This window comes from Carettochelys insculpta, chromosome 11 (genome assembly GCF_033958435.1).
Source record: "Carettochelys insculpta isolate YL-2023 chromosome 11, ASM3395843v1, whole genome shotgun sequence".
Lineage (NCBI taxonomy): Eukaryota > Metazoa > Chordata > Testudines > Carettochelyidae > Carettochelys > Carettochelys insculpta.
Genome location: NC_134147.1, coordinates 30,738,760 through 30,766,487, shown reverse-complemented (window position 1 = coordinate 30,766,487; position 27,728 = coordinate 30,738,760). Strand labels below are relative to the sequence as shown.

General features: G+C 42.4%; 1 protein-coding gene and 1 long non-coding RNA gene across 2 annotated transcripts in view; one reads left to right on the top strand and one right to left on the bottom strand.

Annotated features, from left to right (window-relative positions):
• LOC142018940 (uncharacterized) lies at positions 1-22,568 on the bottom strand. The gene is made up of 3 exons (XR_012646963.1): positions 22,462-22,568; positions 11,157-11,325; positions 1-456 (listed from the first exon to the last, which is right to left on the bottom strand). It is a non-coding gene; the product is annotated as an uncharacterized LOC142018940 (long non-coding RNA).
• The window catches only part of RBSN (rabenosyn, RAB effector), a 30,574-nt gene extending 2,936 nt beyond the window's left edge, over positions 1-27,638 (top strand). The window contains exons 3-12 of the mRNA XM_075005203.1: positions 4,727-4,870; positions 8,820-8,920; positions 9,885-9,930; positions 10,046-10,207; positions 11,147-11,388; positions 12,195-12,265; positions 13,750-13,836; positions 18,550-18,652; positions 19,589-19,693; positions 22,317-27,638. Coding sequence (XP_074861304.1) covers positions 4,727-4,870; positions 8,820-8,920; positions 9,885-9,930; positions 10,046-10,207; positions 11,147-11,388; positions 12,195-12,265; positions 13,750-13,836; positions 18,550-18,652; positions 19,589-19,693; positions 22,317-23,462 — 2,207 coding nt within the window. The 3' untranslated portion in view covers positions 23,463-27,638. The remainder of the gene's footprint in view (positions 1-4,726; positions 4,871-8,819; positions 8,921-9,884; positions 9,931-10,045; positions 10,208-11,146; positions 11,389-12,194; positions 12,266-13,749; positions 13,837-18,549; positions 18,653-19,588; positions 19,694-22,316) is intronic.
• Positions 27,639-27,728: the final 90 nt, after the last annotated feature.

Here is a 27,728-nt window from a genome sequence, read left to right as displayed (position 1 = left end):
TGGGTTCTGCTATCTCAGAAGTGTCCCTTTAATTTAATTTAAAATATATTAGTCATGATATTCTCAAACTGTAATTTGCACTTTAAGAATGCTGCTTTTAACTGTCATGGTTTTTCATGTCAGGCCATATACAGTAAAACACATCCTAGGACAGAAAATAACAAAATTGCTTTTACATTAAGTGGGGGGGATAATATTCAAATTGCATGTCAGAAATATTTCTAAGTGATTTCTTGTTGAGTTCAAAGCGTCCTGAATGCAGGTAGGTAAGACAGTCACTTTATTTGCTTTCAGATGGGGAGACGAAGTGGGTGTGAAAGAGACATGGCACTGATAATCATGAGGAATCCACACGCTTTGTTGGTTTTGTCCCACCTTCAGGGGCCCCAGGGTACCTTGCAGCGTTGAAATCATGGAGGTCCCAGGAAGTCATAGATTCTGTAACTTCCATGACCTCTGCAAAACAAAACAAAAAAAATCATAGCCTTCTCTGTGAGATCAGGAATGAGAGGGGACATGGTTTGCACAGTAGGAAATGAATAGAGGAGATGGGTCTGTACTATTATTATTGACAGGAGAAGTGGTTCACAAGAAAAATCTCTAAACTACGTTGTATAATCTTCACTCACATTGAGTAGTACCTTCTTTCTCATCTCAGGTAGCTGTTTGGTCTGAATTCATTTTAATTTTGATGATGTGGGTAGCCAATAACAGTAAGGAACATTACAGCAGGTCTTCAGTTTGCATGTATTTCATAACACCTTCATATACATCTTAAACTTTTTATGACCAATGATATGCAATTACATAATGTTTTTATCTCTAGTAGATACTACATGGCAACAACTGTAGTACATTATAATATCACTTGTTCACTTGTTTTGTATTAGTTGCATGACAGATTTGTGTCCTACAGTATTTTTTAGAACTTGCAGATATTGGCTTTATAGGAAATAGATATTTTTAAACACGGAATTTACTGGAAATTCAAAGTGCAAGAGGCTGGAAAGCCTTTAATAAAGATAGGCTATTTATATAAAGTGATATAAACCAGGGCTGTTTTTTGTAGGGTGTCAGAAGTCAGTTATGCTGGTGTTGAACCTATCTAAAGATTAAATCTGGCCAAAGAGAAACCAAGTTTCTGTCTCTTGAGAGACAAATAAATAGCCATTGAGTTGAGGAACTGCTGGTGGTACTCACTCAGGCCGCTCTCTACAATCATACTGAAACTGTCTACTATACCTGCTAGCAAAACATTCAAGAAAGAATAATGTTGAATTATCATGTTCTAACCCTTTGACTCGATTTCCTTGAATAATAAAATCATAGATTTTCCTTTCCACTGTTACCATATTTGCACTGTTTCCATATTTGAGTTCCCTCTCTGAAGATATTAGAGTTGCAAAGATTAAGATGTTGATATGATTGTGCAGCCCCTGTTGTGATGGGGCCTGTGGTTCATGATTAGGGTTCTAGCGCTTTGGTATTACAAATAACCTGCTTCCAGCATTTAGGTACCCCCCCAAGTGGACTGTTGCTTTAAGAGACCTATCAAGCGCTGTGATTCACTATTGAATGCTAACACTTAGGACTTCTTATAATACCTTTTACCTTTGGGTTTGAGGTCTTTACAAACAAAATTAATAAATATTGATAATAGCCATATGTTGAATCTGGCTGATACTTAGATAATTCTGGATGTCTTAATCAAGGGAAATAATTTTTATTTTGTATAATTTTAAATTTAAAAAGTGGCCTGTCTTTAAGATGTGCTAGTGCAGATATGAGCTGACTAGTGATTGTAACTTTTAGAGCATAGGTACTGGCTGGAAAGTTGACAGTGGCTCCCATCTAGTGTTCCCCCTAATTTTTTCTGTCCATGGGCAAAATAAATTTTATGTGTACCAAGGCATGTGTGGCTGTGCACCACCAATGGAAACACGTGCTGCATGCTGTAGGTGCTCTGCTAATCAGCTTGGCAGCACCTGAATCTCTCCTGGGAGGCCATCAAAGCACTTAGTTTACATGGAACACTGCTCCTGTCTATTAAGCGTTGTCTTAAAAACAGTATAAAACCCTGGCAAGACCCCTGACTTGGGGCACAGGCTTTTAGTTGCTGCCAAGAGCCAAGGGATAGATCTGATGACACACTTCAGTAATAATTAGAAATAAGCATATCTAGAAGCAAGTCTTGGTTGTCCCGACTTCTGACCTGTGTTCCTAATTCTGCAGCCAGCTCTGTGAATCTTTGTGAAAGTAATCCTCCGTGCCTCAGTTCAACCATCTGCAAAAGGGGCTTAATTATACCTGTGACTTCAACCCACACATCTTGAGAGTCTTATTAATGTTTAGATCCAAGCAAATCTGTGACTATCCATGACTCATTTTTTTTGGATACAGTTATGGATACAAATTTTGTATTTTGCAGATACCAGCTTTGTATCTTGTATATCAGTATTTGCAGATGTAGATGCAGATATTCACAAATCACTTTTGCATGTGTGGATACGGATACCAATTTTATATCAACTCAGGGCTTTATTAATGTTTGTATAAAGTGGTTTGGGCTCCTTGGAAGCAAAGTGCTTTAGAAGGGCAAAATATAATTCTTGCTCACAGATGAATAAATGTGACCCTTATTTGGTTTAGAACGGTATATGTGGGACAGTCTGCCATCAGTTCGCAGACGTGAGCTGGTGCTTGTGAGTAGTATCTGTTTGCATATCAGGCTGCTTACTGGCCTGTAATGGCTGCTAAATGAATCAGACTTATGTTTGGTTTTTAAAATGTTCTCATGTCTAGTATTTTATTCACTGTTTGAATTTCACAAATTGCTTGAAAAATAAGTTTTTATGTAAAAGTACACTGTATTCCTCTGAGCTACTGCTACTTGGGAAGACGGTTTAACTAGAACATTTAATATTCCCGCTAGGTTGAGCCAACTAAGAGAATTTGCCCATATTGACATAGTACTTTCAGAGCTCTTTGTATTCAGCTGATTAATTCTTGTAACATCCCCATGAGCAGTTAAGTATTCCCATATCTCTACAGAGGGGGAAGCCAAAACATAATACTGAAATACCTTAGCCAGTATTGTTGGGGCAAGTGTTGCAATAAAGATTAAGGTTCAGGAGTGTGACTCCCAGGTCTTTGCTTGGTCCACAGGGCCATGCCCTTCTTAATAATGCTCATATCATGTGAGATAGTCTGGTAGAATGCATTGATATTCCTGAGATGTTCATTATTAGCAATATTTCTAAATGTCTGTTTGCTTGTGAGTTTTCTGTGAAATCACAAAGACTGTAAGTACTGCAAAGCAATACTATTTATGAGCAGAATCTTTGAAAGCAAAAGTATTGTAGACCCTCGAGTTATAGTCCCACGCGCCCTCGCGTAACCCAAATTTCATGTAAGTAGGGGTCGGCTCTTCTCCCGGCAGAACACACATTCTGCATCCAGAGAAGCAGTAGGAGCACCTGAAAGTCCTTTTTGAATGGTATGTCCTGGGGTTGGGAGGCAGCTGGGGAGGGTTAAGCCTGGTGGTGGGTTGGGGCCATGGCAGGGGGGCAGGGGAGTTAAGCCTGTGGTTGGGGTTGCAGGGTGTGGCTGAACCGGAGGCCTTGCAGGGAGGATTTGAACCAGGGGCAGGAGTACCCACGGCCGTCACCTCTCCGGGGCTCTGGGAGTGCCGCGGCTGCCACTTCCCTGGGGCTTGGTTGCAGCTGGGAGGAGCTGCCCCCCTGGGCGGGGTGGGGGTGGGGTGAGCCAGAGCCGTGTGCAGGTGATGGGCAGGGTGGAGGGGTTGAGTCAGGTCTGGAGGGGAGTGGGATTTTGAGTTGTGTTTAACTCACATTAATGCAAGTTAGGCGCAACTCAAAGTTGTGCACTTCGAGGGTTTACTGTACAGTATGAATTGGGGGTCAACCACGGAAGAGAGGGGCTGTGTACTCTGGTCTCATGTACTCTGAGACCTTACTATACTGCAGTAAAGGCAGTTGTGGATTTAAGTGGCTGCCTTTATCATATTTAATGCAGAAGAACAGGCATTTGCTGATCAGTGTTTCCTGTAAGTTGTGAGTTTGTGTGGCCACCCAGGTTAAATTCACATGCTGCTCAGCTGATTAGCAGAGCATCCACAGCTAGGTTTTGTGTTTCTATTGGTGGTGCACATTTGCACATGCCTCAGTGAACATAAAAATGTATTCCACATATGGATGGAAAAGATTAGAGAAATATTGTTGCTGATCATGACTGTATACTTTTCTTTAGGGTTGGGTTGTTAAGTTGACTCTGGACAGGATTCCCTTTCTACCGCTCAATCCTGCATAGTGTAGAGTTCCCTCAGCTCCTAGAAAAATCATTGAGAATTGAGAAGTGCTCAGCACTTGCGAGGTGTGCCACATCTTGCAGAACTGGACTCCTGCAGTGGTGCTACAGTCTACAATTCATTATTTTTTGTCATAAAAAGCTGATACTGGGCACCTGTAACTCTTGTTTGTCAAAAGGAGTTCTAAATGCTAAGCCTTTCTTAATATCCAGCCTCACTGCTGTCTGACATGTACAGCGAAGCTGTGTAGTTTTATACACCAGCCAGCCTATTTTACGAAACAGCAGAAATACTATTTTAAAGGGAACTGGTTTATGCTGAATGAACAGAAGAAATTTATAGTGGCTTCTAATGACAGATGTTCAAAGACTGAGTGCTGAGTGGTGATCTGTTTTTCAGATCTAGTCCAAAAGGCCAAAAAAGCAAAGAAGAAGTTGCTGAAACGAGAAGGAGATGACCGAGCTGATACTGGGGCCCAGGAGCGATATGAGTCTTTCAGCTATGGTGGAGTAGATCCATACATGTGGGAGCCCCAAGAACTGGGTAAGAGCACAGAAAAGCCTTGTGTACTAGGACAGATCTTCTGTTAACTAAAACTCAGTACAATCCAATGGATTGCAGTGGAGTTGCACAAACTGTAAATTACATAGAATTGGTGTGCTGCTTAGAGAGGTGATGACTTGTGTATTATTAAACTTAAACTCTTGGGTAACATTTTAGAAAACAGATGTGTTACTTTGTCCTTGAGCCACAAAGTATGGATTCTGCGTATGGTTGGAAATCGTCTTGTATCCCGTTGTTATGGTTCCAGTTCACAGGTGCGCTCTTGCTATTGGGTCAGAGATGAAATCCCAGAGGACTGCAGGCAGACCTACACTTCAGTCCCTCCAATCTGTGAGAGTTTGGTGAGCTCATGGTAACGAGGCTTTACCTGTACTAGACAAGAAATTTATAAAACACACTTCCACTTCCTACAAAAAAGAAAAGAGAATAAATTTTCTACATTACTTCATACCTCAGGATACTTCAACCACAATAACAGCTCAACCAACAATATTGTTAACCTTTCCAGCTACCAACTGAGCCCAGCAGAAGTCTCTCTCTTATCCCAGGGTCTTTCCTTCTGCCCTACTTCCTCCACAAACTTAATACAATTCTGTGGTGACCTTGAAGCCTTCTTTCCCTGCCTCTGTCTAAAGGAATCCTTCCAGAACACCTATGAACAACAGTCTGACTCTCTGGATGCCCGCCACCAACAACAAAAGAAGAACTCTATGTGGACTCCCCCGATGGTTGTAATGAAAGTCTAGATTTCTACGTACAATGGTTCCGCAACCATGCTCAGACTGACATTATACACAAACAATGCCAAATGAGACACAATCTCAACTATGCTGTCCAGCATCTCAAAAATAACCCAGACATTATAATCAAACCAGATGACAAAGGGGATGCTGTTGTCATCGGCTGGGTCTACATGTGCCCCTTCCTTTTGAAAGGGGCATGTTAATGAGCAGGTTCAAAATATGCTAATGAGGTGCTGCAATGAATATGCAGTGCCTCATTAGCATAATGGCAGCTGCGGCAATTCAAAAGTGCGGCTTTTTGAATTGCACTCCGCCCCTGGAGACGGGACCTTCTGAAAGGACAACCCCCCCCGAGTTTTTGAAAGCCCTTCTTCCGATCACCAGACAGGAAGAAGGGCGTTCGAAAACTGGGGGGGGGGTCCTTTCGGAAGGTCCTGTCTCCAGGGGCGGCGTGCGATTCGAAAAGCGGCACTTTCGAATCACCACAGCTGCCATTATGCTAACGAGGCACTGCATATTTATTGCAGAGCCTCATTAGCATATTTTGAACCTGCTCATTAACATGCCCCTTTCGAAAGGAAGGGGCACGTGTCGACCCAGCCATCATGAATAAGTCAGACTATGAACAGGAGGCAGCCAGACAACTCTCTAACACCACATTTTACAGACCTCTCTCCACTGATCCCACTTTGGAATTCCAAAGATTACAACTACTACTTAAGGAACTCCCTGCTGCTACTTGTGACCTTATTCACTCAGACACACCGTCTGAGCCCCAGCCTGGATTGCTCTATTTACTTCCCAAAATCCACAAACCTGGGAACCCCAGACGCCTTATTTCTGGTATTGGCACCCTTACCACCAGACTATTCAGTTACATGGACTCCCTCCTCAAACCCTATGCCGCCAACACTCCCAGCTATCTCTGAGATACCATTGACTTCCTGAGGAAATTGCAAAATATCAGAAAAGTTCCTGACAATGCCATCCTTGCCACAATGGATGTAGAGGCTCTGTACACTAATATTCCAGACCCCTCCTCTACTTAAGATACACTGATGACATCTTTATGATTTGGACCCATGGTATAGAGACTATAGAAGAATTCCACAGAGACTTTAACAATCTGCACCCCACCATCAACTTATGCCTCCATTACTCCATGTGAGAGAGACATTTTCTGGACGCTACAGTACAAATCAAGGATGGCTTGATCGGTACCACACTGTACCGTAAACCCACTGATCGCTACACTTCCAGCTCGATCCATTGTTTACAATCAAACCCTTAGGTACAATCGCATTTGCTCTGATCTTACTGACAGAGACCGAAAACTACAAGATCTTTACCAAATATTCATAAACCTGAATTACCCACCAGGTGAAATAAAAAAACAAATCAACAGGGCCAGACAAATACCCAGAGACCAGCTACTCCAAGATAGGCCCACAAAAGCCAAGAACAGAACACCACTGGTCATCCCCTACAGCCCCCAACTCAAACCACTGCAACGAATTATTAAAGACCTACAACCTATCCTTAATCAGGATGCAGCACTCCAGAAGGCCCTAGGTGACAGGCCTGTTTTCTCCTACAGACAACCTCCCAACCTTATGAGGATCCTCACCAACAGCCACAGTCTGTACCACAGGAACACCAGTCCTGGAACTTTTCCTTGCAACAAAGCCCACTGCCAGCTTTGTCCACATATCTCTTTCTGGAGATACCATCGCTGGACCTAACCAGGTTGTTCACAAAATCACGGGCACATTCTCATGTTCCTCAACTAACATCATATATGCCAACAATGCCCAGATGCTTTGTGTATTGGACAGACTTCAAACTCTCTTAGATAAAGAGTTAATGGGCACAAAACAGACATCAAAACACTCCTGATCCACAAACCTGTTAGCGGGCATTTTAATGGAGTGGGCCATTCTGTTAATGACTTAAGAGTTTGTGAGTTATTGAAGAGGAATTTTTGCAACACTCTTGAAAGAGAGGCTGCTGAACTTCCTTTTTTATTCAAATTTGACACATTAACACATGGTTTGAACCGGGATAGGAATTTTCTGGGTCACTCTAGGGGCTCATTTGCATACTTGGCTTAATCTAATCCTTGACTCCCCTCTCCCCTTCTGCCTCTCTACTCTCTGGTTTGCTCACCTTGATCATTTTTTTTCTGATTTGTCCACCTTGATTACTGTTTTTGGTTCACTGTGCCTTAAATATTGAGTCTATTCTAGTATGGTTATGGTCTGAAGAAGTGGGTCTGTCCCACGAAAGCTGACCTAATAAATTATTTTGTTAGTCTTTAAAGTGGTACTTGACTGCTTTTTTGTTTTGATGGTACTGTTCAGTTAGGCTTCTTATTGTTTTACTATTTCAACAACAAGGTGTAAGGAATTTTTGTCTTCACAGAGACTTGTAGTTTGTATTTGGTTATTGGTTTGCAGTAATATGAAGAGGTAAAGCAACAGATGTTATATGTTTATAAACAAATATTTTATTGCAACCTCAGCATTGATTTCTCGCTCCATGAACTGTGTTGCAGGAAAAAAGTCATTACATCATGATTTGTGCATATCTCGGAGTAAAACATGAACCAGCAATAAAGAAACATCTTGAGTGATGCTGAACTGCATTTTTCTTGAAGTTATTATGTATTGTTGATCTCTCATATATTTAGCAGTAAAATTTTAAAATAGTTATAGGAAAAAAGAAAATGTGAAGTCTGAAGGCGGTATTACAGTGGTGCACATTTTTAATATCTGTTTGACAGCTTTGTTCCTATGTCCAGCGATAATGAGCAAAGGAAGAGGAAGTAACCCTTGAAAAATAACACATTTAGAAAGCTGCTGTTCACTGGTAATTGAGAGATCGAGAGCAATAGCAAGAGGGTTTTTTGTTGTTGCTTTTTCTGTCTTTATTTCTACCACTAAAATTACAAGCATTACTTTAAAGTGCTCTGTTTACCACAAAGGCTAGCCTGCAGATAAGAGGTTTAATCTACATTTATGTTCAAAACAGTGCTATTAAAATACAGGATTCCAATCTCTCTTTAAAATTCCATTTAAACCTGAATAGCAAACAGTGAGGAGAGATTAAAGTTTCGTTTAAACCTGGCATTTACAAGGTTATGTGACTGAAGATGGAGACTTTCTTAATCTATTTTGTCTCACCAGGTGCCATGAGGAGCCATCTTTCTGATTTCAAGAAGCACCGGGCAGCTAGGATTGATCATTATGTTGTTGAAGTCAATAAATTAATAATCAGGTTAGAGAAGGTAAATTTGTTACTTCTAGATTATTCCTGGGAATGCATAAAAGACTGGATGTAAAACCTTGTTTGTATCTGAAACGTGCACAATTTATAAACATGTTTGCATCTATAATATGCACAATATGTGCAATGCCCATGTTTCAGAAATGTTAGCTATTTAGCCATAAATATTTTGTCCCCATACAGTCTCCTTTTTGACTATCATTATCTTGCCTTTCTTGTGCTTAGCCTGGTCCTGGTCCATTTTAATTGTAATTAATTTTAGTTAATGCCCCTCTTCCATATTTCCCTTTAATACTTTTAAGAACTACTTCTCTGTGGGTGAGCACCAATGTTCCCTCTAATCTTGTTGATCCTTGTGTGGATTTTTTCTATCCATGTGCAGAATAAATCGATGTGCATCACCAGTAGAACCAAAAAACCTAGTTGTGGGTGCTCTGCTACCAACTGGGCAGCATTGGAATCTCTTCTGACTGGCCGCACAAGTGCATAGCTTACAGGGAACACACAACCATTCCTTTACTATTTTCTTCTACTTTTGCAGTGCTAGACTCCTTTGTCACCTCATTTTTTCCACCTAATTTCTTATTTTTCATATTTTCTTGTGGCTCATGTCTTCTAGTTCTAATTTACTTTCTTTTTGTGGCTTCAGCAAAATGGTGGGTGCTCTAGGAATAATATGCAAGCTGTTGTAAGCAGTCTGTTGTACTCCTCCAAGTTAGTATGAGGTCCTTAGGTCAAGCACCTAGCTTATGTAAGTCACATTGTTTACACTACTGTGGATGTAGAAATAATGAGAAAGTACAGGGAGGTTGCTTGAAAGGACAGTTACCTTTTTAGTACATAAAGGATTCTCTCAAGGCTGGGAGGTCTAAGCTGTTAAAAAATGTCATTCTTGAGGCCTGTAAATATTGTCTTAGGAGAAGCATGTAGATGACCTAATGAACTCCTCTGTGTTTCTTTGCCAGCTTACATCATTTGACAGAACAAATACAGAGTCAGCTAAAATAAGAGGTTGGTAGGAGCTTAAGTTAATCTAACTTGCTGATGTTTCACACCAGCAAGTAATGCATTTCACGGTTGTTCTATGGTCATTTTTTTTTCTGTTTTGTGTTTTCCATATGAACAGCTATTGAGAAATCTGTTGTGCCTTGGGTCAATGATCAGGATGTTCCATTCTGCCCAGATTGTGGCAACAAGTTCAGCATTCGGAACAGACGTCACCACTGCCGCCTTTGTGGGTCTATCATGTGCAAGAAGTGTACAGAGCTTGTCGGCCTTCCATTAGCTAGTGAGTACAGCAGACAGAGTTACTCCTGTCCTTCTCTCTTTAAGAACACCAACTAAAGGGGTTCAGCTTTTTCACTACAAGCTGATTGTCTGTCTGTTTGCATCAAAAGTTCCTGTCTACAGTTCTCCACTTGGCATTCCCAGTGATTTCTCAGTGTGGTGCAGTTGAATTTCTTCAATATTAGCACTTCAGTTTCTGTGGCATCTTTCATCCAAAGAGGACAAAGGTGCTTTACAAACATTAATGAATTAAGCCTTACAGTAGGTTAGATAAATATTAGATCCAAGCAAACTGAGAGTTAGAGTCCAAATCTCTTGGTTTCCAGCGATGTACTCCAACAGCTATACCATGCCTTCTCCTAGCAGTTATAGCACCTGATAACTTTGACTAAAGAAGACAGATTGTTGTTGCAAAACTTATATATTGCTCTTCTAGCAATAATGAGTGTTGAAGAGGTCAGTGGGAAGAAAACAGAAGGATACTGGTGTGAGGCGTTCAGATATCAAATCTGTAACAAGCACACAAGTAACTGGGAGAGAAATACTGTCTCCCTTTTATGAATTAAATGTGAATTAATTCACAAAATCACTTGACCAACATTGATCTTGATCATACATGTCAGTTTATTTTCCTGTATGTCCTCAGACACATACCACATAGGTCCAGAGAGGATGCCCCATTACTCTAGTAAAATTTAAAAAAATCGTTAATTGTATATGTGAATCTCTCAGCACAGGGTCCTTATCCATCTGATTAGCTACCTTTGCTTGCTTACAAAGGGTTGATTGTAGTACATCCAAATAGCTAGTTCCTACCTCCCTAATAAGGTCTTTTCCTCTGAAGTTTGTAGAACACTTGTATCTGTTTGTCCCCAATCAGAGACTGGAATATTCATTGCCTTTTGGGCATTACTGAATCATTTATGCATGTTACTTTCAGGCAAACTCACCAGTGCCAGTAAAGAGGCCCTGACCTCTCATACTAGTCCAAACTCCTCACCGAACAGTATCCATGGCTCCCGTCGGGGCAGCATTAGCAGTGTAAGCAGTGTCAGCTCAGTCCTGGATGAGAGGGATGATGACAGAATCCGCTGCTGTAGGCACTGTAAAGATACCCTACTGAAAAGAGAGCAACAAATTGATGAGAGAGAATACACACCGGATATTGTGAAACTCTATGAGGTAAAATAAAATACCTATTTGAGGGTATGTGAAGTGGAAAAGCTCATCGTTTGGTCCCTGCTTTATGTTTCTGTCATCTGACTTCTCTTGTCTGTGAACCATTGCTCTGGGAAAATGGAATGCAGGCTGGTGGGGTCTGCCCACCAGCTGGGATATGAATGCATGTAGGACATGTAATAATTGGTTCTTTGTCCCTATCCTTATGAAGAAGCATCTCACTTGGTGACCTGTTTTATCTCTAATCTAATAATTTGGAGTCAGTAGTTCTGAGGTGAATGCCAAATTCTGATTTGATTATGGGTTCAAATACAATCCAAGCCAATAGTGACTGAGAGCCATAATCTTATGGCTGTTTGGTGGTGTCTGTGAAATGAAGTGACAGGTTTTATTTCAGTTCCCAGTGCCAAAATGTCAGTATCACATATCAAAACACCAGAGTGAGCATTAACTGATGCTCTTGTCAGCAATTTCAGCAAAGATGCTAAGGACTGAAGACATCATGACAGATACACCATCTACCCTAGAAATGGCCTCTTACTGTCATTCAGTTGTGGGGTGGTGTAATTAAGCTTGCTATGCTACTGCATAAAGCTGCATTTGTGGTGTGGATAAATAGAGGACCTCCTTGTCCTAGGTGGGTAACTTGACAACATTCATCAGCACTAAACTCTCGCATGGGTACGTGCCCCAGATGAAAGGTTTATGCCATACATATGTCTGGGGGGTTTTACGTGGGGAGAGTACTTATAGCTAATATAGGAGAACTGTATTTTAATCTCTTACTTTTTATTGATTACCTACACAAGAAACTCCGACTTTGCATGGAGAAGGTTGACCAGAAGGCTCCAGAATACATAAAGATGGCAGAATCATTAAAGTAAGCATGGGTAATTTTCTTGCATTTGTTTGCCCTTGCCCCTCCCAAAAGCTGTTCTTAATACAAAGGCTATAGTAATTAAAACTGGCAAGCTGTTAGAGCCAAATATTTGACATTCAGTTTCATTATAACCAAATATAAGACACATCTCAGTGGCTCCATGGCTGAAGCTAAGCTAATAAATGGGAATGACCTAAGTTATGAAAGCATATCTTAGTGCTGACAGGTTTCTTCTTTTGACTAATTCTGGTAAGATTTCACGTGACAGTCTGAAATGTCTGCAGCTAAATGTAAATATCTCATTTAGGTGGCATGGAGAGATACTTTCCATCATGTTGATGTACAGTGTTTTAAACTTACATATTTGTGGAAATATGGTGAAGGTGTTAGGTAGAGAGTTTGATGAGGGGCTGTTGTTGCACAATATGAGTGAAATTCTGACTTTATTTAAGTCAGTGGAAGTTTAGCCCCAGCTTGAATGTATGGTCAGAATTTCATCTGAGAAGTCTGCATAGTACTTTAAAGACATATAATAAATTTTGTCCAAAGGACTTTGATTCTAGGCTAGCTGTGGCAAAGAGATTCTTTACTGTGTAAGAGGAAGGAGTGTATAGACAGTATGAGGATGTGAGTTATTTCAGTGAGTAACAGAGGCTTCCTTCTGAGAATGACAGAATGTTTTTGTTAACATGGTATTAGAGCAGCACTGGAAATTCAGCTGAAAATAAAAGGTTTAAAGGTTGGTTCTGAAGGAGAAAGAAGCTGCATGCAAATGGATTCAGAGAGACTATTCCAGTGAAGGGGTAAAGTGGTGTAATGAGTAGGGTTCCGTTTTCACAAGTTATTTCATAATGTTATTTGGCACAGTATGTTATCTTGGGCCACTCTGAAGACTTTGGAGGATCATTAGTGCAGATAACTTGGGTTAATGTGTCAGGGTTTTGCTCCCAGATACAGTGCTGCTACATAGGAGTCACCTTTTAACTCTATTGTCTTTGTTTATTTTTGAGAAGAGCAGTGGGATCCTCAGGTGAAAGGCTCTGAATAGAACTGTAGAATTCTATACCCTCTCTTGTTAACTACTGTAAAATTCAAAAAGCCAAATGAATTAATTTATCATACTAATAGGCACTTCCAGGAGCTCCTCTTCGGTGTCTCAGACACACAAAGTAAGTTAGTTGTCATGCTTAGATTCTTCACAAGGCTATATTTGTATTCTGTGGTGGTACATATTAAATGTAAGGTATAGAATACAACAGCCTTACCAACTCTGTGCTAATGACTGGGGACCCATTTTGGATCCTAGAATTTTTGCAAATGAGCAAATAAATTCGCATTCATCCTGACATCTTATTAGCTGCAGTAATCTTTGTATGTAACTGAAGAAATAAAAATTAACAGGAGGCTTTTTAGTATTTCTTACTATTGTATAGGTGCTGGAAGGACATAATTTAGTGAAAATGAGGATGTTTTCTTTCTTTTAGTGCTGGGGAGACAACCTACAGTCTTGAACATGCTAATGACCTGAGGGTGGAGGTGCAGAAAGTGTATGAATTAATAGATGCCTTAAGGTAAGGAACAAACTGTTGAGAGAGACTTACGTAACTATTAAACCAGACACACAGTTCTCAGAGATTGAAATGTTCTGTACTTAATTTAAACACACCCAGAAAAATGGAAAAATCACCTTTTCTAACAGATTGAGTGAGACTATGAAAAGACAAAACAAAAATATCACTCATGCTAAGTCATGAATCAGCCATGCCCAGAGCACCTCTGGCTACAAAAAGGGACACAGTCAACTTCATTTTCAATTTAAATGACAAGTTTTCAATAGATAATATTTCAGTCCTTTCTATCAATATTTTGTAGTGTTACAAGCTTGCTTGCTAATTTATATTCTTCTTCGAGTGTCCCCGTGGGTGCTCCACAATAGGTGTCGGGCTTGCCCGGTGCCGCAGATCGGATCTTCCAAGCAGTTTCTGCCGGACCGCGCATGCGCCGGCACGCGCCGCTCCCTTGCGCGCTCCTGGCCATGTGCGCGATCCGGTCCCCGCCAGTTCCTCTTAACCGCCGTCGGCTGCAGACGGAATCCGACTAGGCTAAGGCCAAGTAGCGTATTCAATGACTTTAACTGTTTTTCTCTTAAGTTTTTCAAGTACTTAGGCGACTGCAAGTTAGCCGGTTGTTATTTTTGAAAAACAAACAAACAAACAAACAAACTACAAGCGGGACAGCTTCAATCCAGTCCCAGTAACAAGCGCCGGAGGCCAGGAGCATAGGGCCATCAGCCCTCCTGCTGAGGCAGGCCATCGGACGGGGAAAACAGCACAGAGAAGGTGCTAAGTACGCGCTTAACAACTGAAAGACTCACCAACAACGTCCTTTTCAGGATTTAAAAAATGTGAGTCCTGCCGAGAGGCGATGCCAGTGTCCGATGGGCACAGTCTATGCATAAGGTGCCTGGGGGAGTCCCATGTGGCACAGAAATGCTCCTTCTGTGCTAAATTAACAACCAGAGCATGGAGAGACAGGGAGATGTGGCTTAAAATGCTGCTTTTTGATAAGGCCCTCCAGCCAGACGTGCCGGAGCGGCCGCAGCAGGAGGGACCCTCCGGGGCCAATAAAAGGAAAGCTGCCTCCCTCACCCCATCAGCGCAAAAACGGAGGAAAGCCTCTCCAGCCTGATACCTGCCGGCAGCAACAGCGAGCGGGACGGGAGGAGCGAGCAGCCCCCAGCCGCAGCAACAGCTGATCGGCGGTGGCACGGAGAGCCACGTGGAAGCGGCTCAGCCTCCGATAATCAGCCAGCCACCCCGCACCGCAGGCAGGGCGGCGGCTAAACAAGCGCCGGTACCGGCGGCACCGCAGGCAGCGGCACCGACCCCCGGGGAACCGGCAGTGCAGAGCGCGCAGGCACGTAGCCTGCAGGCGCAGAAGGACACCACACGTGCGGCACCGCCTTCGAGCGTGCCTAGCACGGTGCCGACGGGGCCGGGATCCCCTGCGCATCAGGGGGCGGAGTTACCTCCTCCAGGGAGGGGGAAGGCTGCACACAAGAGGAGGCATTGCAGCCCCTCTCCGGACAGGGCTGTGGAGCTGCTTTCTCACAGCCCTCCGCTCATGTTGCAGACTCCAACCAGAAGGCAGGGGTCCCCCCTAGCCTACCCGGAGCCCCCTTCTCCATTTTTACAACCAGCCTCACCCTGGCTGGCACCACCTTCACCCTTCCTGGGGTTTGAACCGCTGGACTATTATGCAAAATCGCTCTCTCCAGTGTCTCGACGATCTCCCTCCCCCAGACGCAGAGGGTACGCACCAAGGGAGTGGTCTAGATCACCTTCCCAAGAACAGTGCCTATACTGCCATGGTCGGCCCTACCACGCGGGGCATAGACACCATCGGCAATCTACTAGGGAAAGATCCCCACAGACTATCTCGTACCCCCGAGGGCAATTGCGACCGGGGACAGAGACTCAAGCATCTCAGGGGGGACTGGTCATGGAACCCCGAGATTTTCCCTCGCAAACCTCTAGCGAGAGGGTGTACCATCACCAGCAGGAACCGGAAGGGTCCAGAGAGACGTACCCCAGCGGTTCCTCGCTCTCCTCCCCGGACGAGGCTACGGCCCCGGGGGACGTCCATCCTACGGACGATCTCAAACAGTTTCAGGAACTGTTTAAGAGGGTCGCCTTCACGCAAGGCATCCAGACAGCAGAGGTGCAAGAGAAACACCATAAGCTCCTCAAAAATTTGAGACCTCCGGCCTCCTCCAGAGTAGCAATACCGCTTGATGAAGCGATCTTAGAGTCCGCCACTACGATATGGCAGACCCCTGCAACTATTCCGCCCGTCCAAAAGAGAGCAGATGTACTGGAGCTCAGAGCAGTGTTCAACGCCTGCAGACACTTTCGAGACCACATACAAGGCAAAGTAGTCAGGATCAGTACAGACAATACCTCCACCATGTTTTTATATAAACAGGCAAGGAGGAGCTCGATCCCATGCCCTATGCGCGGAAGCAATCCGCTTATGGAACTGGTGCATCGCCAACAATATAATCTTGAAACCCTCATACTTGCCGGGTGCGCACAACGTGAAGGCAGACCAGCTGAGCAGGCGTTTTGCACTCACGCACGAGTGGCAGATCCGTCCCGATCTGCTACGGCCGATTTTCCACGCATGGGGTTTTCCCCAGATAGATCTGTTTGCCACTCACCACAACAAGAAGTGCCCATGGTTCTGCTCCAGGGCAGGACTGGGATGGGGGTCCCTGGGGGACGCATTCGCGATCCCGTGGAGGGGCCCCCTGCTTTATGCGTTTCCTCCCACAGTGCTGATCCACAAAGTTTTGCAAAAAGCCAGGAGGGAAAGGGCCCGGATGATCCTGATAGTCCCAACGTGGGATCGACAACAATGGTTCCCCCTACTCCTGCGCATGTTGGACCGTCCACCGATGCCCCTTCCGGTGGTGCCGGATCTGCTCACGCAAGCCCAGGGGTCCATAGTGCATCCGCACCCCCAAAGCCTGCGACTGCAAGCGTGGTTAATCCATGGCTCAGCTCCATAGAGAGCACATGCACAGTGGAAGTACAGCAAGTCCTAGAAAGTAGCAGGAGGACTTCCACCAGGAAGACCTACAAACAAAAGTGGACTCGCTTCACGGCTTGGTGTTCTACCAAACAGCTGGCCCCCCTTTTGGTGCCTATACCTACAATACTAGAGTATTTACTGGACCTCAAGAGAGGAGGACTCTCGCTATCCTCGTTAAAGGTCCACCTTGCTGCCATCTCAGCATTCAGACATGAGGAGGACGGGCACACGGTGTTCGCCCACCCTATGGTTACCAGGTTCCTCAAAGGGTTGGTAAACCTATACCCCCCTCAGAAACCGATTCCACCTTCGTGGAACTTGGACCTGGTGCTTACCACACTAATGGGACCACCGTTCGAGCCCTTGGCCACGGTTCCCCTCCGCCTCCTTACAATAAAGACGACCTTTCTTCTTGCAATTACGTCAGCTCGTAGGGTGAGCGAGCTCGCGGCAGTCATGGCAACGCCACCCTGCACTGTTTTTTCCAAGGAGGCGGTAACCATACGGCTGCATCCAGCCTTTGTTCCCAAAGTTTCTTCCGAGTTTCACATCAACGAACCTATTGTTCTACCCTCGTTTTATCCAAAGCCTCATAACTCCAACGAAGAGGCGCGCCTACATCTCCTGGACGTGAGGAGGGCGCTAGCCTTCTACGTAGACAGGACCAAGTCCTTCTGGAAAACGGATAGACTCCTAGTCTCCCTCGCTCCCAAATCGAAAGGAGAGGGTCCCTCCTCGCAGAGAATCTCAAAGCACATTGTATCCTGCATAAAAATGTGCTACAAGCTCAAAAAGACTCCTTTATCGGCCACTCCCAGGGCTCATTCCACCAGGGCGGTGGTGGCATCAACAGCCTTTTTCAAGGGTGTTGCGTTAAAAGACATTTGCAGAGCGGCGACCTGGTCATCCTACGACACCTTCGCCAAACATTACGCCCTTCACAGGGTATTCCAAGAGGATACCCGTCTCTCTGCAGCGGTCCTCTCGGGGACAAGCTGCACATAATCCGATTACCCACCTCCTATCTTGGGTTACTGCTGGGTAGTCACCTATTGTGGAGCACCCACGGGGACACTCGAAGAAGAAAGAGAAGTTACTCACTGTAGTAACGGTGGTTCTTCGAGATGTGTCCCCATGGGTGCTCCACTACCCGCCCATCCTCCCCGCTTCGGATCTCTGTTAGTGTTTTACAGGGGCACCTGAGGCGGTTGGTCGAGGAACTGGCGGGGACCGGATCGCGCACATGGCCAGGAGCGCGCAAGGGAGCGGCGCGCGCCGGCGCATGCGCGGTCCGGCAGAAACTGCTTGGAAGATCCGATCTGCAGCGCCGGGCAAGCCCGACACCTATTGTGGAGCACCCACGGGGACACATCTCAAAGAACCACCGTTACTACGGTGAGTAACTTCTCTTTTGTTTCCCTTCTTATTGTGCAAGAGCCACTCCTGGGAAATTAGCAAAAGTGACTACATACAGAAGGAGTTGCCAAAGGCATGTATTAAGCAAACTGAACAATATTTTTCTGTAAAATTTTTGAATAATATTAGGTTGTACTTTTTGTTAAATTTTAAAAATCATGCTTCAGTTTGGATGTAAGTTGACAGTGTCTCTAATACCTGGCTCTTGTTTTGAATTTTTCTTACTTTGGGCTCTTATTTTTCTACTAATTCCCTGTATGTGTGTTTTGATTCAGTAAGAAGATTTTGACTCTAGGCTTGAATGAAGAGCCCCAACCTCATCCCAAAACTCTTCAACTTCAGAGAATGATTAGATACTCAGCTACCCTTTTTGTACAGGTAAACAAGGCATGCATTGCACATATGTAAATCTTCTGGTGTGTTGTCTTCAAAAGCAAAATTGGAACTATGATTAGACTCCAACTACTAGTTGGAGAAGAATAACTTCTTGGATTAGCTAAATGGTGAACATCCCACAGTCTGATCTGATGATCCCTTTTAATGCTTCCCCTTGGCATGATTATTGGCTCTCCAGTACAAATTGGGTATGCTTATGTGTCATGTTTAAATGTCCTTGATGTGACTGCATATTTTGTGTACCTAGTTTAACCAATTTTTGCTTAGGCCATGTCTACATTGGTCATGTCTGCTCAGGGTTGATCTTCTGCGGCTTGATTTTTGCGTCCCTGGTAGGGATCCGCAAAATCGACCTATCGAGGTCAGTAGTTGACCCCTTTACTCCTCGCTATTGCCAGGAGTAAGGAAGGTCGATGGGAGAAACTCTCCCATCCAACTTCCTCAGTGAGGATGGCCAGGTAAGATGATAGCAGATAAGTGGATTTTTAGCTACAAAATTGCTGTAGCTAGAATTGTGTTTCTGCAATCAATGTACCTGCCTAATGTAGACAAAGCCTTATTAATATTTTAAGTACCAATATATAGAAAACTTTTCTCTTGTAAACTAAACTTTTCAGAGACTTTCATTAGTTTTGAGGAGACATTAGACTAAAATGTGTACTCAAGGGACAGATTATTTCAGAGACTGTATACTCTTTCCTAAATGTGTTTTCTTTACATTCCTTTAAGGAATTACATTAAGGAGCTGCAGGGACCTGAAACATTTTTCTTTTGAGCATGTGTGTGCGCTGCAGAAAAGTTGAGAATCACTGCACTGGATCACCTTTTTTTCTTTTTTAATATAGTTTCTATTCTTGAATAGGCTAACGACTTGTAGTTTGTTAGCAATATTATTTTACTCATTATACTCTTCTCTAGGAAAAATTGTTGGGTCTGATGTCTCTGCCCACCAAAGACAAGTACGAAGAACTGAAAGAGAAAAGAAAACGAGAGATCGATAGAAAGCTGCACATGGAAAGGCAGGTGAGGATGTAGCTCAAGCTCTAGCTGTATTAAGGCTTATTCCTGTAGTCACTCACATGATTGTATTTAGTCAATTAGTACTCCATCGTGCCTCAATGTACAAGAGTAATGGCCTGCAGCACTGGACGTTGCATCTCATTAGTCTTTCAGGACCTGGCCTATTTCTGTATGGATCCCTGTGGAGGAGTTTGTGGTATTCCCTGGAGGGAGGCAGAACATGCCTTGTGAGGAGAAAGGGGTCATTAGGAAAGAGGGGGCTAGGTATCTTTTGAGCTCGGAATACAGGAAAGAATGAGAATCCTGTTCTTTAATTCAGTGCATTTGCCTGAAGCAGGTCACATTTGCCCTCTCTTCCAAGATGTAATGTATATTCTAATACAATTTCTGTAGGTTTCATTGTATTTGTGACCCATTTAAATGAGTAGTGTATCAGTCCATTACAACAGGATCAGTTAGACACAGGCCTGGTCAGTTTAATGCCCAAATCAAATTAAGATTGCTCTTTGCACAATCTCATCAGGCATGTTTTTCAGTAAATGCGTGCAACTTTTAATTGAGAGTGACAGTTTGGCACTGTATATACTAACACTATGGCTAGTGTAGAACAGGAATGGGTTTACGCAGGGAACTTTTGGGAGACAAGTTGGTTTGTGAAACTACTAATAAACTCAAGGAAAAAACATCCAGTTGTTAGGACTTAGGGCATCTTCTGCAGTGTGATGATTGCTTGTCTCTGGGGTGTGCTCATGTTGTGGGTTGGGGGAGGAAGGGGACAGGACATAGTTGTATAATGATCCAGAACCATCTCCATGTGTAGCCAGACAAAGTCTACCCCTTACAAGCCAGCTTGCTCGTTGCCCCCCCCCCCCCCCCACCACCGAGGAGCACACAGGGCATGGAAATGGCTGCTGACAGCACAGTCTTTGATGCCCTCATTGAGGCTCAGATATGCTAGCTTATCGTGACCCTGAGAAGCAGAAAGTACAGCTAGAAGGCTAACAGGCCAGACTGTCAACACGAGGGGCGGGGGGGCCCTCAGAAATCGCCCCAGCTGGCATTGATCGATTATGATGCACACACACACAACCATCCCAGAAGGGGACGTGCCCTGCCCGCACAAAAGAATGTCCTGTACTCCTAAATTGCTTATCTCTTGTCTTACAAGTGCAAACTAAGTAGAAATGCCCTTGTAACAAACTGGCGTCATAAAGACAGACCAGTATGATCTGGCACCATAGATAAGAAAGAGAATATGTAACCCAAAAGGGGTATAAAAGATGGGCCCAGCAGAACTCTAACTTTGAGTGCATTCCACCAACTACCTGCTGGGCGGGTCAGGTGATTGCCTCCCGAGGTCCACAGCTGGGGATGCCCAACCTCGTATTCGTCTTTCCGCGGAATTGAGTGACCGATCCGGCTTGGCTACGCTGGTATCGAGAGACGCAGAGAGGGTAAGATACACCCATGCTAGGTCTCTGACTTTCTTTTGTGCACAGCTAAAGAATTAGAGCTCTGTAACTAGTGTCAAGATATCATTGTGTTAGATGGTAACAGATATCTTTGTATTGGATTGTAACGTAACTTGTTAACACCTGTACTTTGCTAGCATATAAGAAGTAAACAATAGCCTTTTGTAACCACATGCTTATAACTGTAGCTTAAATAAACTTGTAACTAGTTAAGCTCTGAGCCTGACCCTGCTGTTAACCCTTTTGTCACTGCAACACAGCCGGCACAACTAAAGAACTTTAACCGTTTGGTTACTACAGCCTGGCCGTGGGTGAGAGTGCTAGGAGCTGCCTGCTCTAACACTAAAAAACTGGGTTGCTTAGGACCCAGGGGAGTACCTCACCACACATTACCTGGCCACCGGCTAACACCATGTAATTGGCCTCCTGAATTCTGTGCAAATATTTCATAACTGAACTATGGGTTGTTTGAAAGCATGGGAAGAATTATTTTAATTCCCTCTATCATCAGGCTGTCAGCGTTTTGAGGAACAGTATATTCTGTATAATACAAATGCTGCCTCAGGCATAACTACAGGTTTATAACAACCTGATTTTAGTTTTTGGGCAGGATTACTAAATGTAGATTGTAAATTGTAGCTCTGTGTCTTGTCCCATTAGATCAACACAAAACACAAGGGTGGCATGAAGACAAGCACCTTCACATTAATATCTTATTTGAACCCTGTATATTCCTCCTATTGTAGTAGAAATGGATAAAATCTGTTATGCTATGCCTATCATCCACATAATTTGAATCACAGAACAAAATAGTGCAGTAGCTCTCCCTTTTTGAGAGATTTGTGCATAATGCCCAATTGTTAAATGGATGCTGTCAATTTTAACTTTTTAAAAATTAAGAACATTTCCATTTCTAATGGAGCAATTTTCAGATAGCGTACGCTGAATTTTTTTTAAATAGGGTTTCTTGCTCCTTTGCTTTTCAACAAAGGGGAAAGTGACTTGATACAAACAATGTGAACTGCACAAAATAACAGAAAAGGCTAACTTTTCAGTTATAGTAATTGCTGATGATGTAACTATAGAGGTACAGAAATTTCAGGCAGCAATGGGAATTTAAGCTGACGGGTCTCTTTAAATCTTGTCTCTGCTAGGCAACGCTTGAAACACAGAGAAGATTTGAGGAAAGGCAGAAAGATTTGGCTTCCAGATCTACAGTTGCATCCAATGGTGAGGTCCCTTATTCAAAAAGAGGTACAGTAAAGAAATCTGAAGGTTGGTTACCTACATCCAGCTTACCTCGCCAAAGGGAAATAGCAGACCCACTTCTTCAGCAGATTGACAATATTACATCCTTTATTAAACAAGCAAAGGCAGCTAATCGGTTAGATGAGGTCCGTATGTTGCAAGAGAACTTGCGACAGCTTCAAGATGAATATGATCAGCAGCAAACTCTGAAAGCTATTGAGCTTTCTAAAAGGCAGGCAGAGGAGGAAGAGATGCAGAGGGAGCAGCTTCAGGTCCTTCGTGAGAAGGAGTGGGAAAGGGAGCAGCAGAAAGCAATGTCTCAACACTCAAGGACACGTTCTCTAGACTTCAGAGATGTGAAGCAGCACCATCATGAATCTGGAAAAGAAAACCAGAATCAGATAGCACATGCGTTGGATTTAGATACCACTCAGCTCAAGAGCAGCCCAAGTTCTAAAACACCTTCTCCAGCTGCTGTCCAGCAACAATTAACTAAAGAGAATTCTGTCTTCCCCATCAAAGCCAGAGAAGACCCACAGTACATCAGAGAAACGGACCCAAATCAGACAGTTTTCCTAAACCCTTTTGAAGATGAAACGGATATTAGTCCAGGAGAAGACCCTTCTAACACAATGGCTGAGGACAGTTCTTTGGTGGTTTCTTTGCCAACCAAAGCCCTGCACAGTGATAAAAAAGAATATAATCCATTTGAGGATGATGAGGAAGACCAGCAAATAAATGGGGCAACTGTTTGTGTTCCAAATCCCTTTGAAGATCATGGAAATCCGTTTCAAAAGTCTGTAAATCATCAGAATTCTGGTAATCCATTCGAAGAGTTGTCTTCTACCAATCCCTTTGAAGTTGATGATGATGAAATCTCAGGGGAGGACGTTATAGAAGAAGAACTCCTTTTACAACAGATTGAAAATATCAAGGCGTATATTTTTGATGCCAAACACAGCGGACGGATGGATGAGGTGGAGGTACTGACAGAGAACTTAAAGGAATTGAAGCACACACTGGCAAAGCAGAAAGAGAAATCCAGCTGCTGAAGCAACAATATGTCCACGTAAAAATAACTTCATAGCTCACTGATGCCGACGGATGGAGCAGATAGAATTTAAATATAAGGAGCAAAGGTTACAAGAGGGAATGATGAGAAGAATCTTGAATTTTATACTATGCACTTTCATTTAGGTATTTCCACTATTCTTATTTGGAGAAGAAAAGTGAATATGCTATTATTATTCTCAAACATATTAAAAATGCAAACTTTACTATATACTTTGTCACAACAACATTTTTAAAATTGGTCATTATCACTTATTTCTGAGCAAAATGCTAATAGGAAAAAAAAGATTCAAAAATATCTGTGGTGTAGTCACTCTTTGCTTTGATTGTAATATTGTAGGTTCGCCTTTAAAACTGGACTTGTATTAATGAGAGACCAACATTACTTTGTAAATTTTTTGTACATCAAATGTTTTCCCCTAAAAATGACAGCATGGGCTCATCTACACTCACCCCATCCTTCAAAGGGGGCTTGGAAACAAGACTGGTGGGTGAATAGCAATGAGGTGTTGTGCTGCATAATTCTCCCTGGGTCAACTTCGAAGTTGCTAACTTTGAAGCAGTGGTAAGCAGTATAGCTGCGGGCACTTCCAAGTACAATGGGTACTTCACATGGCTAGACTACTTGTCGCCACTTCCAAGTTAGTAACTTCAAAGTTGGCATGGTGAGAATTATGCTAATGAGGTGCTGCATATGCAGGGGAGCACTTCATTGCTATTCACCAACCAGGCTCTTTTATGTGCCCACTTTGAAGAAGGGGCTAGTGTAGACGAGCCCTATGACTTGTTACAAAGTTAGTTTAACTGCCGTATTGTGATAGAAGAAACTGCTGTTAAAAAGCAGGTTGCTGTGATGTTTTGCACTGAAGAATATAAAGGCTACAGATCAATTTGTGCAATGCAAATATGTAAAGAGGTTTTTAGAGATTTAAAATCAAATTTGATGACTGATTTCATAAGTGTTTGGTAATTTTTACAATAAACAAAAGCCTTTTATGCTGCCATTTTATTTTCCCCCATATACTATATATAAATAAATATAAAACCTGCCGCCATTGCACTGGCCATAAATCACAGAATAAAAGTAGAGGCAACTAAACTGCATTCAGAAGTGAATTGGTTTTTATAAAAATAAATGTCAACTTCCTTTTTCTGTGAAGAAAATGGCAGCACCTGTGCAAAAGAAAATGTTAGGGAAAACTATCAAACTCCTAATTACATTTTTGGAACCTGCACATTCCTTTGTAAATTCTGGGTGACTGAATGATCATGTGTGTGGTGTTTGGGAGACTGGAATCCTGTTTACATAGCACTTAAGGAAATCTTGTTGGCAATGGAAAAGCTGAAAACCACTAAACTGGAATTTTGTGAAAAAGTTGAAAGACAAAGTGTGTGGCTGTATATTGCCCTTCAGTATACTACTTGAGTCACTTCCTTTAAACGAATGTGGATCTGTATCAATGACTCAAACTTGATTGCCGTACATAAAATAAGGTTGAATGTGTTTAAGAATAAAGTATGAGCCTTTGGTAGACTCCATATGAATGAAAACCATCTTTTTGACGGGTGAGAGCCTGAGGCTGGTCACCTAAATCTTGATTTGGGTACTGGAATTTAATTCAGTGGAAGATGCATGTACTTGAAGCTCTGAAAAAAATCAAGCTACTTTAGTTTTCCAAACCTAGATATAGGTGCTTCCTTTTGTCACCCCTTTGAAAGTTTCGGCCTAACTCTGTGTGTAATTTTAGATTAAAGACCATGTTAGTGCTAGCATAAATTGTATTGATTAGTGAATATGAAAATGCAAGCTTGTGACAGTTACAGAATTTTTAGTTTTGGCTAAATAAGTGACTTTTATGCCTCTTGATATTTGAGAGTCAAAAAGTAGGCTCTTTAAGCTTTGTTTCTTTCTAAACAAAAATCATTAGAATGTGTAATAATCCATACTGTCCCTAATGGTATAAAATTTCCTTTAGTGACTTTAAATAGTAACTGATTGTCTGATCAGTTGTGATTTAAAACTGTCCCATATGAAAGATCCTATTTCCTTTCTAAATGGCTAGCAGCAGCACCCAGAACTAGCTGCTGCAAACTATGCATGTACGTGTTGTATTATTTAAAAGAACATGCATGAATATGAATATCATAAGACTAATCAGAGATAACTGAGCCTTGAAATTGCTGTCCACTGGGTAAAATCTACCAGGACTAATAGTTTTGCAAAAGTATCATGAGCTTCAGCTTGTGGGGAGGTATATCATAGCACTTCTTCAAAAATGCACTACAGGTGATGCTAGCACCAGATGGTTAAGGCATGTGAAATGCATGTCCCTCTAACTCAAATTACAGTATGGAATTGTTTACATTTTTAGAAGTGTAAGTTGTGCAGTTAGGCCAAAATTACTTCCTGTACCAAAAGAACTGGTTCCTAGTCTGCAATCCAAAAGTTTATCTTGTTCTCAAGTTACTGACAAATGGTTCAGTGGGTTCAGCTTTTTACATTAGGAGGCGAGGGGAAAAAGCATGTTCCCTTGTTGCAAATATCCTGCATTGTTTTACAGTCTAATACACTAACTTATGTATTGTACATGTAACAATGTATTTTTAACAAGCAAACAAGATACTAATGTACCTCATGTTCAATGTAATAGACTAGAACTCTTAACAGTAAAGGTGATCTCCAAAATGAAAACTTTCTGTATGTGGACTGCTATGGAGATTACACTGTAAAGCAGAATGAAGACTATTAATAACTAGCATTAATATTTGTTAACAAACTTGCATGCACTACATTATGCTGAAAATTTGTAAAGAAATAAAAATGACATGTTTATTTTGGTGTGTATGTACAATATTTGGAAAATGTTTTTCAAGGTGGGCCTAGATCAAAACCCCAGGAACTGACAGAGACCAACATTACTAAGGCTGGGTCTACACCAAATAGGAATAAGGGGATTTTGAAGTATGCAGGGTTCTTTTGAAGAGGACCCCTGTAGATGAGCCACACGTGATCAAAAGTGGAACTTTTGAAGTGCTGTGTCTGCCATAATGCAAATGAGGTGCTGCATAGTAATTGCAGAACCTTATTAGCATGCCTGTTTTGAAAGAGGGGTGCTAGGGTGGACGCAGCCTGTATGCAAAAGCAGGGAAATTTTAATACAGTGCCATTACAGTGATTTTTCTTTGAGGGTACATATAAAGCTGCTTTAAGATGGAACTGAATACTTATCCCACCTTTTTGTCATGCCCTGACTAGTCAAACTAACTTATGTAGTGTGATTCTTCCACTTCACAGCACATCCAAACCAAAACTGCATCTGTTATGGTAATACAACCATTTATCAGGACAGGGGTATTGGTATGTTCGGTACATATAGCTCAATCTTTTAGTTTTAAGTAGCAGACTGATTAGGAAATATTTCTACACTTGTAAAAGTAGCCTGTATTATTCTGTATTTTATTTCTTGTAACACTACTGCTGACAAGATTTGAGCACATCATAGACACAATTAAAAAAAATACCCTCAAACTTGTTTAAGATATTGGGTATTACCAATAGCTAATGAATATCTTCTCCTTAAATGTTCACATTCTTATCTGTTGGTTAATACGGGGACTGTATTTTCTTAATTCAGATTGGTAGTACATGAGTGAATAAGCCTCCCCCATCAATCTTGCTTGACTGAAATATGAAAAGCCATCTTAAGAAAATTTCCTTAGTAAGTAAATACAACATTATCAGTTTCTGCCTGTGACTAGGAAAAAGCAGATTGGACAGTTGCATATAATACATGATGATTTTACAACTTTCTCTGTTTAGCCAACTTCAGTGTAATTTTTCTTGGTCAAGTGTCAAATGTTTCTGCTGTTCCTTAATTTTCACATTTGGGACTTTCCTTCTCACCAGCATCCTTTGGTCTGGTGACCACTATATTTTATTTCCTCCTTCCCCACACACCTTGTTACAGGAGCTGCCTTCTTTTGGGTCTGATGATGACTTTACAAACATCTACTTGTCTCCAGTAATAGTTAGGAATACTGAGAGAACTATTAATGGTGACATGCCCCAAATTACAGTGAGACCTATCCACTTTCAACCCATCAGCCAGTGCCGTGACATCTTACAATTCTCTCAGAAAGGACACAATGGCTCCCCATTTGAGAAGTAGTTTACTTACTTTCACCACACCTTTTTTGACTAAAAGGCAGAGGAATTTTAAATTGGGCAGTCTTACATATAAGCAACT